This window comes from Leucoraja erinacea, chromosome 29, assembly GCF_028641065.1.
Source record: "Leucoraja erinacea ecotype New England chromosome 29, Leri_hhj_1, whole genome shotgun sequence".
NCBI classification, from domain to species: domain Eukaryota; kingdom Metazoa; phylum Chordata; class Chondrichthyes; order Rajiformes; family Rajidae; genus Leucoraja; species Leucoraja erinaceus.
The window spans coordinates 8815070-8831182 of NC_073405.1; the positions used below are offsets into that span (position 1 = coordinate 8815070).

A 16113-nucleotide genomic window follows, 5' to 3' on the forward strand; every position below is an offset into this window, starting at 1 on the left:
ACCGTTCCAGGAAGAAGCTTATTAAAATTGCCCGGACAATAGATCTTTGAGGACACCATTTATTAACTCAATACAAATCTCATTTAAATCTCTCCCACTCTTGGCCCCTCCAGTAGCAATGATAATGTCTGCTATATCACACAGCAGCAAGTACCGTGAATTATAATTATTATTTTTTTGCAATGTAAGACATTGTCAAAGATTTGAAATGTGCAGCCAGTGCCTTGAAGTGACATTGTGATTTATGACTTGCTATAGACACTGCTTTCAATAGGCTCTAATCCCCAATTCTTCTTTCTTTTCCTTATCTTCCAGATGAATCGACCCATTCAGGTGAAGCCTGCGGACAGCGAGAGTCGTGGAGGTAGTTGTAACTAATATTTTATCGATCTGGAGATACCAGTGATGGGACTTTCTTGATATTTTAATCAGTCATGACTGAATGTATTTATCGAGTGGATTTAAATATTCTCACTGTTGGCAACTCTTTTTACATCTTGCTAACGCTCAAGCCATCCTCTCTGGAGGCTCATGTTCATAAATTCATAAGTGATAGGAGCAGAATTAGGCCATTCAGCCCATCAGGTCTACTCTGCCTTTCAATCGTTGCTGATCTAACTCTCCCCCTCAACCCCTTCTCCCCATATCCCCTGACACCCGCACTAATCAAGAGGTCTAGCTACTTGCTGGGGAATGAGAGCAGAGAGGCTCTCTCAGAGGTTGGTTGCTCCTCTTGGCCTCATTGACCATTGGGCAAGTGTCACAACCAAGCAGCTCCAAGGACCTCGAATTTACTGGAGTTTAGAAGAATGAGGGGGATCTTATAGAAACATATAAAATGTTAAAAGGACTGGAAAAGCTAGATACAGGAAACATGTTCCCAATGTTGGGCAAGTCCAGAACCAGGGGCCACAGTCTTAGAATAAAAGGGAGGTCTTTTTCTTTTTCACCCAGAGAGTTGTGAATTTATCACAAAGGGCAGTGGAGCCCAAATCACTGGATGGATTTAATAAAGAGTTAAATAGAGCTCTAGGGGCTAGTGGAGTCAAGGGATATGGGGAGAAGGCAGGCACGGGTTATTGATAGGGAACGATCAGCCATGATCACAATGAATGGCGGCGCTGGCTCGAAGGGCCAGATGGCCTCCTCCTACACCTATTTTCAATGTTCCTATAGTTGAGACGAGCACTATAATAGCGTTTAAAAGACACTTGGACAGGTACATAGCTAGGAAAGAATTGGAGGGATATGGTCAAACCACAGGCAATTGATACCAGCATAGTTGGGGATAGACAAAAAGCTGGAGTAACTCATCGGGACAGGCAGCATCTCTGGAGAGAAGGAATGGGTGACGTTTCAGGGTCAAGACCCTTCTTCAGAATGAAGAAACCCCGCTGCCTGTTTCCGTGCTGTACGACTCTAGGACTCCATGACTCTATAACCCACTGAAGCCCAGAGGAGGAATTACCTGTTTTAATGAAGTGAACACCAATTAAGGAGCATTGTATTTAATGGGGGAAGTACCGTTGTGACATATAGCTGTGGTGACTGCATTTAAGAAGCATTTGAACTGTTGCGATATAATGCTGATATTTAGTTAATAATCAATTTAAATGAAACTTATATTAAGGTTTCAATCTGTCGCTTCCCCGTGCCTCTGTGGAGGGTTTTGGCATATGGTCCTCTTCAGAAAGTAGAATTCAAATGCAAATTTTAGTGCAGTCGGTAAGTGGTGGTGGAGAATCACAGAATAAGGCCATTATCCTTAAGATGTCTTTTTGAAGGAGCAATCAAGTAACTCACTAATCCCACAAACTCCGTGATCTTTCCCCATAGCGCTGCTGATCGGGTTCCACCTTATGGACCCAAGAATTCTTTCTTTGACGGCTCATGCTGAGTTTTCCTTCCACTGTCCAGTTTAGGTCGGGTGTGAAAGCAGAACACAAAGTCCTGGAGTAACGCAGCGGGTCTGGCTGCATCTCTGGAGAACATGGATAGGTGACATTTCTGGTTGGGAGTTTTCTTCGGGCTTAGCCTGAGAACATCCATGTTCTCCAGAGATGCTGCCTGCCCCGCTGAGTTACTCCAGCACTTGTTATTTCTTGTTGTTTGTGTTACTTCTTGTAACATCTGCACTTCCTGGTATTTAAGTCTGATATACATGGGATGTTGCAGGTTTAACCCAGCTGCATTGAAGGAGGCCATGTGGCCATACACAGTGATCTTTGGGAAGCTCAAACTAGTTTTAGTACCATTATGCTTGGGTAAGGGGCATGGTTAGTCATAGAGTCATGGAGTGATACAGTGTGGAAATAGGCCCTTCGGCCCAACTTGCCCACACCGGCCAACATGTCCCAGCTGCACTAGTCCCACCTGCCAGCATTTGGTCCATATCCTTCCAAACTGTCCTATCCATGTACCTGTTTTTTAAATGTTGCCTCAACGACCTCCTCTGGTTACTTGTTCCATACACCCACCAACCACCCTTTGTGTGAAAAAGTTACCAGTGTGAAAAGTTACTTGTGTGAAAAATCCCAGCCTACTCAACCTCTGCCTGTAGCTCAGACCTTCTCGTCCTGGCAACTTCCCCGTAAATCTTCTCTTTACATTTTCCAGCTTGCAACATCTTTCCTATAATACAGTGCCCAGAACTGAACACAATACTCTGAATGTGGCCTCACCAATGTCTTATCATCATCGGCGGCGGTCACTCGAATGAGTATGACTGTTCTCCCATGGAGGATGCCTGTGCGTGACTTTGTTTAACGTGGGGAGACTGGTGCACAGACAGCCACCACACAGTCCTTGACAGATCTGGGTCAGAAACCAGAGGCATGGAGTCTTAGACGACCAGTGGCTTTTTCCTGCTGCAGCCTTTCATCCGCCCTCCCTGCCATTGTGACGCTCCACTAAAGTCAGCCATTACCCTCCACCTGTTCCACCGTTGAGGTCTTGGTTGGATTGCTCTTTGTCAGCATAGCTCCAGACGGCATTGCTCTCAGAATCTCAGGACCACACAAGCTTCTCCACCACGACAAGGTGACAATTCACGGATTGTGTGTATATATATATGTGTATATATAGACACATACATACAAACACGAAAACAAATAAACAATAACAGTGAAAAAATACATAACCAATGCCACCAAGTCTATGGTAGACACAAAATGCTGGAGTAACAGTGTGTCTGGCAGCATCTCTGGAGAGAAGGAATGGGTGACGTTACAGGTCGAGACCCTTCCTCGTTTGTCCTCTCCATATTCTGCCATTTAAAGGTGCCCTCCCCTAAATCCCCCCATTTAAAGGTGCCCTCCCCTAAATCCCCCATTTAAAGGTGCCCTCCCCTAAATCCCCCATTTAAAGGTGCCCTCCCCTAAATCCCTCATTTAAAGGTGCCCTCCCCTAAATCCCTCATTTAAAGGTGCCCTCCCCTAAATCCCCCATTTAAAGGTGCCCTCCCCTAAATCCCCCATTTAAAGGTGCCCTCCCCTAAATCCCCCATTTAAAGGTGCCCTCTCCTGATGAGAGAGCGAGAGAGAGGGGGGTGGGTAAGAGAGAGATGGTCAGATAGAGGGACAGTCAGATAGAGAGAGAGAGAGAGAGAGAGAGAAAAAAAGAGAGAGAGAGAGAGGAAGATAGGAAGAGGAAGTGTTGTATAAAAACGTATACAACTACAATATGACCTCCCAACTTTTATACTCACTACTTTGGCTGATGAAGGCTAATGTGCCAAAAGCCTTTTTGTCCACCTTATCTACCTGCGACGCACCTTCATGGAATTATGCTCTTGTACTAGATCCCTCTGCTCTACAACACTACCCAGAGGCCTACCATTTTACTGTTGTAGATCCCGCCCTTGTTTGACCTCCCAGGTTGGGAGTGATGATTGCTTCATAAGGGCTACATTGAAACACTGTCACTTCCCTTGCAAATCTTGATTGGTTGGGTGTCAGGGGTTATGGGGAGAAGGCAGAAGCATGGTGTTAAGAGGGAAAGATAGATCAACCATGATTGAATGGCAGTTTTTCTCCTGGAACGTATGGACTTATGAATCAATGCAATTGAAGTCAGTGGAACTCAGTGCTGGGAGTCAAATAACTCTGGTGGCCAGTACTTCCTTACTGTTTTAGAATAAAGGGGAGGTCATTTAAGACTGAGGTTAGACCAATTTTTTACACCCAGAGAGTTGTGAATTTATGTAATTCCCTGCCACAGAGGGCAGTGGAGGCCAAGTCACTGGATGGATTTGAGAGAGAGTTAGATAGAGCTCTAGTGGCTAGTGAAGTCAAGGGATATGGGGAGAAGGCAGGCACAGGTTATTGATAGGGGACGGTCAGCCATGGTCACAATGAATGGTGGTGCTGGCTCGAAGGGCCGAATGGCCTCCTCCTGCACCTATTTTCTATGTTTCTATGATTTAGCACTGCCAACCAACAACCAAAGACAAATTCCTCCCAAAGTGTGTTTTATTTTGAGCGATGAATTAATCTCTGAAAATCAATAAGAGAATGTACAAACTGCTGCAGACATTGCAAAGTTTGTTAACAAGGATCTCTGTGGATTTGGACTTTTGGTCTAATAATACTCAGAATTCAACTAATATAGTACTTCTCTGATAAAGTGACAACCTCAAAATGCCAGATTCTTGTGAGCACCATTGAAAACCTTTGCTAGTTTGGTGCCATTGCTATGCTGTGTTTTGAGGTACATCACTGGACAGGGCAGTGGGCAGAGTATGGAGCGTGGTTGCCATGGAAAGAAGGAAGATGGCGAGAATATAAAAGGCAGTCACTGTGTTCATTTTTACTGATGTCTAATCTGAGTGGGATGCGGTTGGTTAATCATCCTGATTAGAAACAAACAAATAGGTGCATTACTGAACCAGGAGTTATAACGTGGATAGGTAACGTTTCGGGTCGGGGCCGTTCTTCAGACTCTGAAGAGGGGTCCCGACCCGTAAGGTCATCTCTGGAGATGTTGCCTGACCCACAGAGCTCCTCCAGCACTTTGTGTATTTTTCTGTAAACCCGCACCTGCAGTTCATTGTGCAGTTATAACAGGTTGGGTCTCAATTCTTGCCTTGCTACCTTGACGGCAGCATATGGGTGCATCGGGTGGAGCTGCTGCCTCACAGCATGAGAGCCCATTCACACACGCATCCTCTCCCTACACGCTAGGGGCAATCGATAAAGGCCAACTGGTCTATAGGGGTGTGGGTGCAAACCTTGCACGGTCACAGGGAGAACGTGCAAACTCCACACAGACAGCAGCCGAGGTGAGGCTTGACTCCATGTTTCTGGCGCTGTGAGATAGCAGCTCTACCAGCTCGCCACTGCGCTGGCCAGGTTTCACGCTGCTAGGGGGGTTACTTGCCTTCCTAGAAAATGGAGCAGATCACAATTTCTGTCATGCAAAGCCAAGTCACCTCCATGTAAGTGGCAAAAATATGTCATTTGCTGTTAATTTATTGACTTTATTGAAATACAACCTTTTGTCTATCTCTATTTCTCTGGAACGTCGCTGGTTGATGGGGGGAGACTTGAAAGAAGTATATCAAATTATGAGAGGCATAGCTATGGTAGACATTCAGAACCTTTTTCCCTGTGTGGCAATGACCAACACTAGAGGGCGTAGTTTTCAGGTGAGAGGGAGGAAGTTTAATGGTGATGTGTGGAGCAAATGTTTGACACAGTGAGTGGTGGTGCCTGTGAACGCATTGTAGGGGGTAGTGGTGGATCGTGGTGTTCACAGGCTTTCAGATGTGCACATGGAAATGGAAAGATAGATCAGCCATGATTGAATGCCAGAGTAGATTTGATGGGCCGAATGGACTAATTCTGCTCCTATAACTTTATGGACCTATGAAACGCAGGAAACAGTGGGATATGGACCATGTGCAGGCAGACGAGATCAGTTTAACTCGACATCACGTTCAGCACAAACATTCCATGAGAGTCAATATTATGCTGTGTCTCAAAGTAGTGTGTGTGGTGATTTGCGAATTCAGAAGTGCTGAATTTCCATAATCCCGAACAGTCCTTTAACACAGGGGGCAGCCTGTGTTCTGTAAAGCCACTGCAGAAATGCAGAAAAGCCGATGTGGAACACAGCAGGGAAACTACAAAGATTTTTCTCCCCCCCCTCTTTCGGAACTGAGATGACAATTTGCACTTATCTTGACAAGCAGCAGCGTGTTTGGTTGCGCAGCTGTGCTGTGCGTTGTGCGGTCGCAGTTACGAGCTATAAATTAGGAATGGATAAAAGCCAGCGAGTGCTGCTCAGACGCGGGAGAGCAAGGGATGGAATCAGGTGTGATCTTTTTCGAATTGACCTTGCCAAATCCAGGGAGCGGTCCTCTTTACAAAGCCTCACCTAGCCGCCACTGTTTGATGGGACAGAATCACCTGCATCTGCCTTGTTCCAGCTGTGGGACTGTAGGGATACTGTTTCCCCACCTCTTTCTAATCCCATAGCCTTTGAGCAGTGAGATGATTTATTGTTGTTGAAAGCCCAGGAGGATGGAGTAAATTAGTTTTATTTTCCTTTGTGAAGTTGAGGCAGGCAAACACAGCTTGAGCGCAGACAGCTTGGGGTCTACAGCAAAGGCTTTATATCTTAAAACTGATAGAGATTTCCCTGTGTCTTGTTCCAGAGAGGCTTCGGCTACACTAGACTGCTTTTATATCGAAACAAGCAGCCAGCTCTCTCTCCTCGTGCATGCAAAACAGGAATTACAATGTGGAGAAGTGTTTCGGGCTGTACTCACTCACCTTGTTGTTTTTTCGTTTTTGTGCTTGTTTTTCTGAAAGGCCTAACATTTCTAACGTTATACTGTGGGTGGCATCAAGGGGTGGCAGCAAGTCAACGGTGGGAGCATCTGAATGGTGCTATGAGGGTCCTACAGTGTGGAAACAGGCCCTTCGGCCCAACTTTCCAATGCCAACCAACATGCCCCAACCACACTAGGCCCACCTGCCTGTGTTTAGCCCACATCCCTATCCTATCCATATACCTGTCCACATTTTTAACAAATACTTTCTGATAGAGCCTTATTCAACTACCTCCTCTGCCAACTTATTCCATATACCTACCCCCATTTGTAGGAAAATGTTGCCCCTCAGGTTCCTATTAAATCTCTCCCCCCTCACCTTAAACCTGTCGGATTTTTGATTCCTCTACCCTGGGTAAAATATTCCGTACATTGCCCTGATCTATTCTTTTCATTAACATATACACCTCTATAATATAGGGGGGGAGGGGGGGGGGGGGGGATAGAGAGTGAGGGGATGGATAGAGAGTGAAAGAAGGTGAGGGTAAGGAGGGCAGAGAAAGAGGAAGAGAGTGAACAAGCAAGAGAGAGTGTGAACTGTGGAAGGGAAAGGGCAAGAAAGGGAAGGAGGAAGAGGAGGAAAGGGAGTGAGAGAGAGAGAGGGAGGTGGGGAACAAAGAGGGAGAGCGGCAATGGAGGAGGAATTGCAGAAAACAATGGAAAAGAGAGAGGGAAAAAAAATGGTGGGGACTCGAGATGATGAGCAACTGATTCCTGATCTAAATGTTGTCTGATTACTCCCTGTCTGTCCCATTGAGTTCCTCCAGCACTCTGTGTTCAAGATTCCAGCATCTGCAGTTCCTTGTGTCTCTAAATATTTTTTTGGGTCGGTATTTTATCCACTTTGAGTATATTTATATCGTAACTTTTCTTTGAGCTTGCGTCAGTAATGAAACATAATCACCAGCGTGGTTCCAGCTGGGATGAATGGGTTCGTATTGTGTTGTGAAATTTGACCTGAGTATGTGGTTTGTGCTCACCACAAGAATACGGTGTATGGATTATTCACCCAACATCACCTTTGGATTTTTCGAGGAGATTCTTGTCCTAGTTTGCTCCAGTAATTTGGCCTTTACCCACAAACTCCTCTTCTGCCGACCATCTGATCTATCCACTTCCCTCATCGTCACCCTTGAGGTTCTCCTAAGTGAGATTCTACATAGAGCATAGAATAGGCTCTTCTGCCCACATTGTCTTTGCCGACCACGATGCCAAGACGAACTCTTAACTGTGTAAGAGGGAACTGCAGATGCCCAATTTAAACCGAAGATGGACAAAAAATGTCCGAGTAACTCAGTGGAACTAGCAGCATCTCTGGAAAGAAGGAGTGGGAGACTTTTTTCGGTTCTGTAGAAGGGTCTCGATCCGAAACGTCACCCACCCCTTTGCCGAGATGCTGCCTGTCTTGCTGTGTTACTCCAGCATTTTGTGTCTAACTTTTAACTGCCTGCATGCACGGCATATCACTCCATGCCCTGCATATCCATGTGCCTATCCAAAAGTCTCTTAAATGCAACTATCACATCTGCCTCCACCCTCAACCCCTGGAGATGCAATCCACTCTCCACCCTCTGTGCAAAAACAACTTGCTCTCCACATCTCCTTTAAACGTTCCCCCTCTCATCTTAAAGCTATCAGTATGTCCAACGTAACAAGCTGTTCATCGGAGACACCATCTTGCAAATACCGATACATGTCTGAAGAATGGTCCCGACCCGAAATGTCACGTATTCACATTCTCCCGTGATGCAGCCTGACCCTCTGAGTTATTACAGTACTCTGTCATTTTTATTTTGACAGTGTAGAAAGGCCACGCACCATTGACAGCATGTTCTCCAGTGGTCCTGCCTGGCCCACTGAGTTACTCCAGCACTTTGTGCCTCTTTTTGTAACCTGCAGTTCCTTGTGTCTCCGATACACGTTAGGTTGTTTTCACTCGGTTCTCCCTATACAAGTATCGACCTACTTTAAAATAGCCGTGGTTTTGGGTAACAGCGACAGCCACCTTTGGCGAGTGGGGTGAGAATCGTGAGCAGTGCTGCCTGCTACCTCCGAGACCTTGTTGAAAGTGACCCAGCGCGCTGCAGATAACAGCTGGCACAGTGAGAAGATATCATCGAGCTGTCAGGCTGAGCTGGACTCGAGCCTAGATCCAGGGACTAAAGGGCAAAGTACTAATCCACTGCTCTGCACAGCTAACGTCATGATTTAACAGAATGGTTGCTGAGCAGTAAAGAGCCATTCGTCCCATCGAGTGCATGCCGTCTCTTTCCATGTAGCCTTGCAAGTTTAGCTTAGTTTTTAGTTGAGAGATGCAGCGCAGAAACAGGCCCTTTGGCCCATCGCGTCTGTGCCAACCAGCGATCCCCACGCACTAGCACTATCCTACACATGTCCAAAGACGTACAGGTGTGTAGGTAAATTGGCTTGGTATAAGTGTAAATGGACACACTGATCTGTTCTGTAGTCGTGCCTACTATGTTCTGTTGTGCTGAAGCAAAGCAAGAATTTCATTGTCCTATCAGGGACACATGACAATGAACTCTTGAATCTTGAATCTTAAATTGTCCCTAGTGTGTGTTAATGTGCGGGGAAGGATGGTCGGTGTGAACACGGTGGGCCGAAGGGCCTGTTTACGCGCTGTATCTCTAAACTAAACTATGAACAATTTAACATCTTTACCTATAATCCTGTACATCTTTGGAGTGTGGGAGGAAACCGAAGCACCTGGGGAAAAACCCACGGGGTCACAGGGAGAACATACAAACTCCATACAGACAGCACCCACAGTCAGGATCAAACCTGGGTCTCTGGCGGCAGCCACTGATTGTCAAGCACCCATTTACATTCATCCCAATTTAGTTCTCTCTACATTCCCCTCAACTCCCCCAGATTCTATAACTCACCGATACATTAGGAGCAATATGCCCTGGTCATGTGAGCTGCCAACCTACTTGTCTTTGGGATGTAGGATGCAACAAGAGCTCCAGAAGGAAACCCACATGGTCAGAGGGGAGAAGGTGCAAATTACAGACACATATGCACACACTCACTCACTCACACACACTCACACACACGTACACACTCACACGCACACACGCAAACACACTCACTCACCCACACACACGTACACACTCACACGCACACACACACTCACACAAACACACACGCACACACAGATACACACACTCACTCACACACACACGCACACACACAAGCACACACACACACACACTCAAACACACACCCACACACACACACACTCACTCACACACGCAAACACTCACACACACACACACACACACACACAGACTCACACACACTCACACACACGTACACACTCACACGCACACGCACACACTCACAGACGCACACACTCACTCACACACACACGTACACACTCACACAGACACACACACATACACACAGACACATGCACTCAAACTCACACACACACACACACACACACTTACACACACTCACACATTAACACCTTAACACACAAACACACTCACACAGACACACACGCACACACACACATTCACTCACACACATTACACACACACACACACACACACACACACACACACACACACACACACACACACACACACACACACACACACACACACACACACACACACACACACACACACACACACACACACACACACACACACACACACACACACACACACACACACACAATCTACCGGAGGTGAGGATTGAACCTGGATTGCTGGATTTATGAGTCAACACCTCCATTAACTGCAGTGTTGTTGCAGTGTCGCATTGAAAACAACAAATGGTCTGAAGAAGGTCTCGACCCGAATCGTCACCGATTCCTTCGCTCCATAGATGCTGCCTCACCCGCTGAGTTCCTCCAGCATTTTTGTCTACCAATGATCTCCATCTATCACTTTCAATGCCTTACGTGTCTCCCACTTCACTAACTACCCGTTAAGAATTAGGGGGTCGGCAATTTAGGACTGAGATGAGGAAAAACTTTTTCACCCAGAGAGTTGTGAATCTGTGGAATTCTCTGCCACAGAAGGCAGTGGAAGCCAATTCACTGGATGTTTTCAAGAGAGAGTTGGATCTGAAGGGCCAACGGAATCTCTGGAAGGGATATGGGGAAAAAGCCGGAACGGGGTACTGATTTTGGATGATCAGCCATGATCATATTGAATGACGGTGCTGGCTAGAAGGACCGAATGGCCCACTCCTGAACCTTCGTTCTATGTTTCTATATTTAGTATCTGCATTAAATAGTTTGTCCACCAAGCCTTTTGTCAAGCATTTTCAGGTCCTCTGGTCCTATAGGGAATAGCTTTGGTCTGAATACACTCCCAAATCTATCCACTTTCTTTACAATATCAAATCTGCTCACACTTTCCCCCCCCCCCCCCCCCCCCCCCCCCCCCCCCCCCCCCCTGCACTGTGTGCTTTAGCCATTGTATTTGCGTTTGACATGATTAGATTTATGTACAGTATTTAAGTATAGTATTATCTGATTGTCACAGCATGCAAAACAGTGCCCTTTGACTGTATGTGTAGGAAGGAACTGCAGATGCTGGTTTAAAGCAAAGATGGACTTTGAGTGTACCTCAGTACACATGACAATAATAAACCTTAACATAAACTTAAACCTAAAATATAATGGGTAGAGTAAGCACAGAGATTAGCTCAGTCAATGTATAAAGATGAGGAGGACGCAGACAAGTAGAACTGATGCACTTTTTTTTAATCAGGGCTTCTAGTCAGAGGTTCAAGAGACTACAGAAGGTGGACAAAATTGCTGGAGCAACTCAGCGGGTGCGGCAGCACCCGCTGAGTTGCTCCAGCAATTTTGTCCACCTTCGATTTTCCAGCATCTGCAGTTCCTTCTTGAACAAGAGACTACAGACTCAAGAGACTGCAGTCTGCAGAATCTTGAGCAAATATAAAGACTACTGGAGTAACTCAGTGGGTCATAATGATACAGTGTGGCAACAGGCCCTTCGGCCCAACTTGCCCCCAGCCGACCAACATGTCCCAGCTACACTAGTCCCACCTGCCAGCATTTGGTCCGTATCCCTCCAAACCTGTCCTATCCATGTACCTGTCTAACCGCTTCTTAAATGTAGTGATAGTCCCAGCCTCAACTACCTCCTCCGGCAGCTTGTTCCATGCGCCCACCGCCCTTTGTGTGAAAAAGTTACCTCTCCGATTCCTATTAAATCTTTTCCCCTTCAGCTTAGACCTAAGATCAGGCAACATCTGAGGGTCAGGCTACATCTGTGGATGGAAATGGACAGACGCTACTTTGGATGTTGGTCCTCTCCATTCCACAGATGCTGCCTGACCTGCCTGCTGAGTTCCCCCAGTCTCAATGGTTCAATGGTACTTTACAGTCAGATGTACCTTGGAACAGTGAAGTACGGTTCAGTACTTCAGTACGGTACTATACTATATAGACAATAGACAATAGGTGCAGGGGTAGGCCATTTGGCCCTTCGAGCCAGCACAGCCATTCACTGTGATCATGGCTGATCATCCCAAATCAGTACCCCGTTCCTGCCTTTTCCCCATATCCCCTGATTCCGCTGTTTTTAAGTGCCCTATCTAGCTCTCTCGTGAAAGAACCTGCCTCCACCACCCTCTGAGGCAGAGAATTCCACACTCACCACTCTCTGTGAGTCTCCGTTCTAAATGGCTTACTCCTTATTCTTAAACTGTGGCCCGTGGTTCTGGACTCCCCCAACATCGGGAACATGTTTCCTGCCTCCAGCGTGTCCAAACCCTTAGCAATCTTATATGTTTCAATAAGATTCCCTCTCATCCTTCTAAACTCCAGAGTGTACAAGCCCAGCTGTTCCATTCTCTCAGCATATGACAGTCCCGCCATCCTGGGAATTAACCTTGTAAACCTACGCTGCACTCCCTCAATAGCAAGAATGTCCTTCCACAAATATGTTTCTAGGTACAGTGTAATCGCTTTTTTTCCAACAGTTCTGTAAAAAACTTACCATACATAAGCACCATAATACCTAAGTGCAAGAGAGTTAAAAAAAATTAGATGACACTGAGGCGGAACGCAAGAGTGGCCACATATCTGACGACACTTGCATCCTTCAAGTTCAAAGTTCTTATGTAGTGTGTTCTTCAGTCAGAGACGGGCAAAGACACAAAGCAAACAATTAGCAGCAACCACATTCACAGCTTCTGATGAAAGGTTTACAAGCTGAAATGTTGACTCTGCTTCTCACTCCGCAGATGCTGCCTGACCTAAATCTTTGATTGTTATTTCACTTTAGTACCTTTGATCTGGTCAAATATCTCACTGTGATTAACCAGAATGGTATCAAACAACATGTGCCAAGTAAGGATTTGTTTTCATTTCAGTTCAGTTTATTGTCACGTGTACCGCGGTGACGTGAAAAGCTTTTGTCGCGTGCTATCCAGTCAGCAGAAACAAGTCAGCACGATACAAGTCGATGCAAATCATCAGTAAGAATAAGGAGTAAGCCAATTTGAATGGAAACGAGGAAACACTTTTTCACAGAGAGTGGTGAGTCTGTGGAATTCTCTGCCTCAGAGGGTGTGGAATTCTCTGCATCAGAGGGTGGAGGCAGGTTCCCTGGATGCTTTCAAGAGAGAGCTAGATAGGGCTCTTAAAAATAGCGGAGTCAGGGGATATGGGGAAAAGGCAGGAACAGGGTACTGATTGGGGATGATCAGCCATGATCACATTGAATGGCGGTGCTGGCTTGAAGGACCGAATGACCTACTCCTGCACCTATTGTCTATCGTCTATTATCAAGTACTTTTTTACACCAATCAAAGACGCTTAGTGCTGGAGTAACTCAGCAGGACAGGCAGCATCACTGGAGGACACGGATAGGTGACGTTTCACAGAGTGCTGGAGTAACTCAGCAGGACAGGCAGCATCACTGGAGGACACGGATAGGTGACGTTTCACAGAGTGCTGGAGTAACTCAGCAGGACAGGCAGCATTCTCTATAGAACATGGTTAAGTGATGTTTCGGGTCGGGATCCTTCTTCAGAGACTGCTGATTTAACGGTGGGATTCGGGAAAAATTGTGTCTCTGCCAACCTTGTAAATGTTTACATTTCAGGAATACTGTAGATAGCATAGGAAACACGTCGTGCTTCCAGCAACGCTCCATAAAAGGCAAATGCGCCTTATTAGTTGGCAGGGCCCTGCTCCCTTTCCCTCTACAATGCCCAGTATTCCACCTTGTGGCCCGGACGTGGAATTACTGGGCCTGTTGTTACTCAAGGCTTTGGGGTACTGCTTGAGCTTAGTTTATTGCCGAGGTGCAGTGAAAAGCTTTTTGCTGCGTGCTATCCAGCCTGTGGAAAGACAATAAAAGTAAATCTGTGGCTCAGACCTTATCTTGCAGCATTGTGATAGAGTGTTTCATTCAGTTTTTAGTTTAGTTTAGTTTTTTGTTCAGAGATACAGGCTGAGCAACGATACACTACACTACACACTCGGAGCAATTTTTACAGAGGCCAATTAACCTGCAAACAAGTCTTTGGAATGTGGGAGGAAGCCGGAGCAACCGGTTAAAACCCACACGGCCACAGGGAAAACGTGCAAACACCACACAGGCAGCACCCAAGATCAAGATCGAACCCGGGCCTGTATGTACAACACCACCCCCAGCAGCATGTGCCAGGCACCTACCACCCGTCGTGTGGAATACTTGCCCCTCTCACCTTAACGTTATGCCCTCTAGTATTTGGCATTTCCACGCTAGGTAAAAGGTTCTGTTTGTCGACCCTGTCCATGTCTCACATAATTCTATGTACTGTTACCAGGTCATCCCTCAACCTCCGGCCTTCCAAAGGAAACAATCCAAGTCTGTCCAACCTCTCCTGGTGGCTGATATATCTCATCTCTCATCTTTTCATCTCTTCAAATACAAATCAGAGTTTGGAGTTTAAAGATACAACATTGACACAGGCCCTTCAGCCCACCGAATCCAAGCTGGCCATCCATCATCCATTCACACGAGTTCTATGTTATCCGAATTTCTCATCCACTCCCTGCACACTTGGGGCAATTTACGGAGGCCATTTAGCCTACAAACCAGGGGTGGGAGGAGATCGGAGCACCCGGAGGAAACCCACACGATCTCAGGGAGAACGTGCAAAATCCACACACAGACAGCACTTGAGATCGAGATCGAGCCCAGGCCTGTGGTGCCATGTGGCAATGGCTCTACCAGCTGTGCCCTTATTCCTCCATAGAGTCAAACAGCATGGAAACAGGCCCTTTGACCCAACTTCCCCACGCCGACCAAATTGCCCCATCTAAACTAGTCCCATCTGCCGGCTTTTGGCTCATATCTGACTCAACCTACTATATTCATTGCTGTCTGTCTCTGTAACATCATCATAGGCACAAGCCCAACCACCCTCCATCCACCAATAACTCCAATGGGTCACCCCTATTAACACATCCTCCTTGGTCATCACCCCCTCTCCTCACTGACTCACTATCCCTTCAAGTTAGCCAGTGAATTGAATTTACGACCTGCAAATCCTTGTTCTATATCTCTCTCTCCATCATTGTTTCTCTCTCTATACACATCTATACATATCTATACATATCTCTTGTTTCCTTTTCCCGTGGCTTTCAGTCTGAAGAAGGGTCTCGACCCGAAACACCACCCATTCCTTCTCTCCAGAGACGCTGCCTGTCCCGCTGAGTTGCTCCAGCTTTTTGTATCTATCCTCTTTTCCTGAATTATTGCTCTTCAGCCCTTCTTTTTGTCCTTTGCTCCGCCTTTCTGACCCCTCCGCCTCCACCCTCCCTCTGCAATGGTTAATCACATGATATGGACCACACCCTGGGTGGACATTTCAACCCTAATTTTCCGAGATACCGTGCGAGAAACTACCACCCAATTAACTAAATTTCAGTCCGCCTCGACCTACCTGATCTCCCGGTTGCTAAACACTTTCATTTTCCTTCCCATTCCCACGCTGACCTTTCTGTCCTGGGCCTCCTCCATTGTCAGAGTGAGGCCATACGCAAATTGGAGTAACAAAATCTCATATTTTGCTTGGGCAGTTTACAACCCAGTGGTATGAATATTAATTTTTCTAACTTCAAGTAACCCATGCATTCCCTCTCTCTCCATTACTCCCCCACCCAAGTCACACCAGCTTCTCGTTCACACCCAGCAAACAGCTAACAATGGCCAGTTTCCTTTATCATCGTTAGTTCTTTGTATATCTTCAATACATTGTTCTTTGTCTCTGCACAT

The 16113-nt window shown here is 46.3% G+C and overlaps 1 protein-coding gene across 5 annotated transcripts in view; it reads left to right on the top strand.

Annotated features, from left to right (window-relative positions):
- LOC129711122 (CUGBP Elav-like family member 4) overlaps positions 1 to 16113 on the top strand; it is a 413711-nt gene that overhangs the window by 251535 nt on the left and 146063 nt on the right. For all 5 annotated transcript variants that reach the window (XM_055658536.1, XM_055658535.1, XM_055658537.1 and 2 more), the window contains exon 3: positions 316 to 364. In XM_055658536.1, the coding sequence (XP_055514511.1) occupies positions 316 to 364 (49 nt within the window). The remainder of the gene's footprint in view (positions 1 to 315; positions 365 to 16113) is intronic.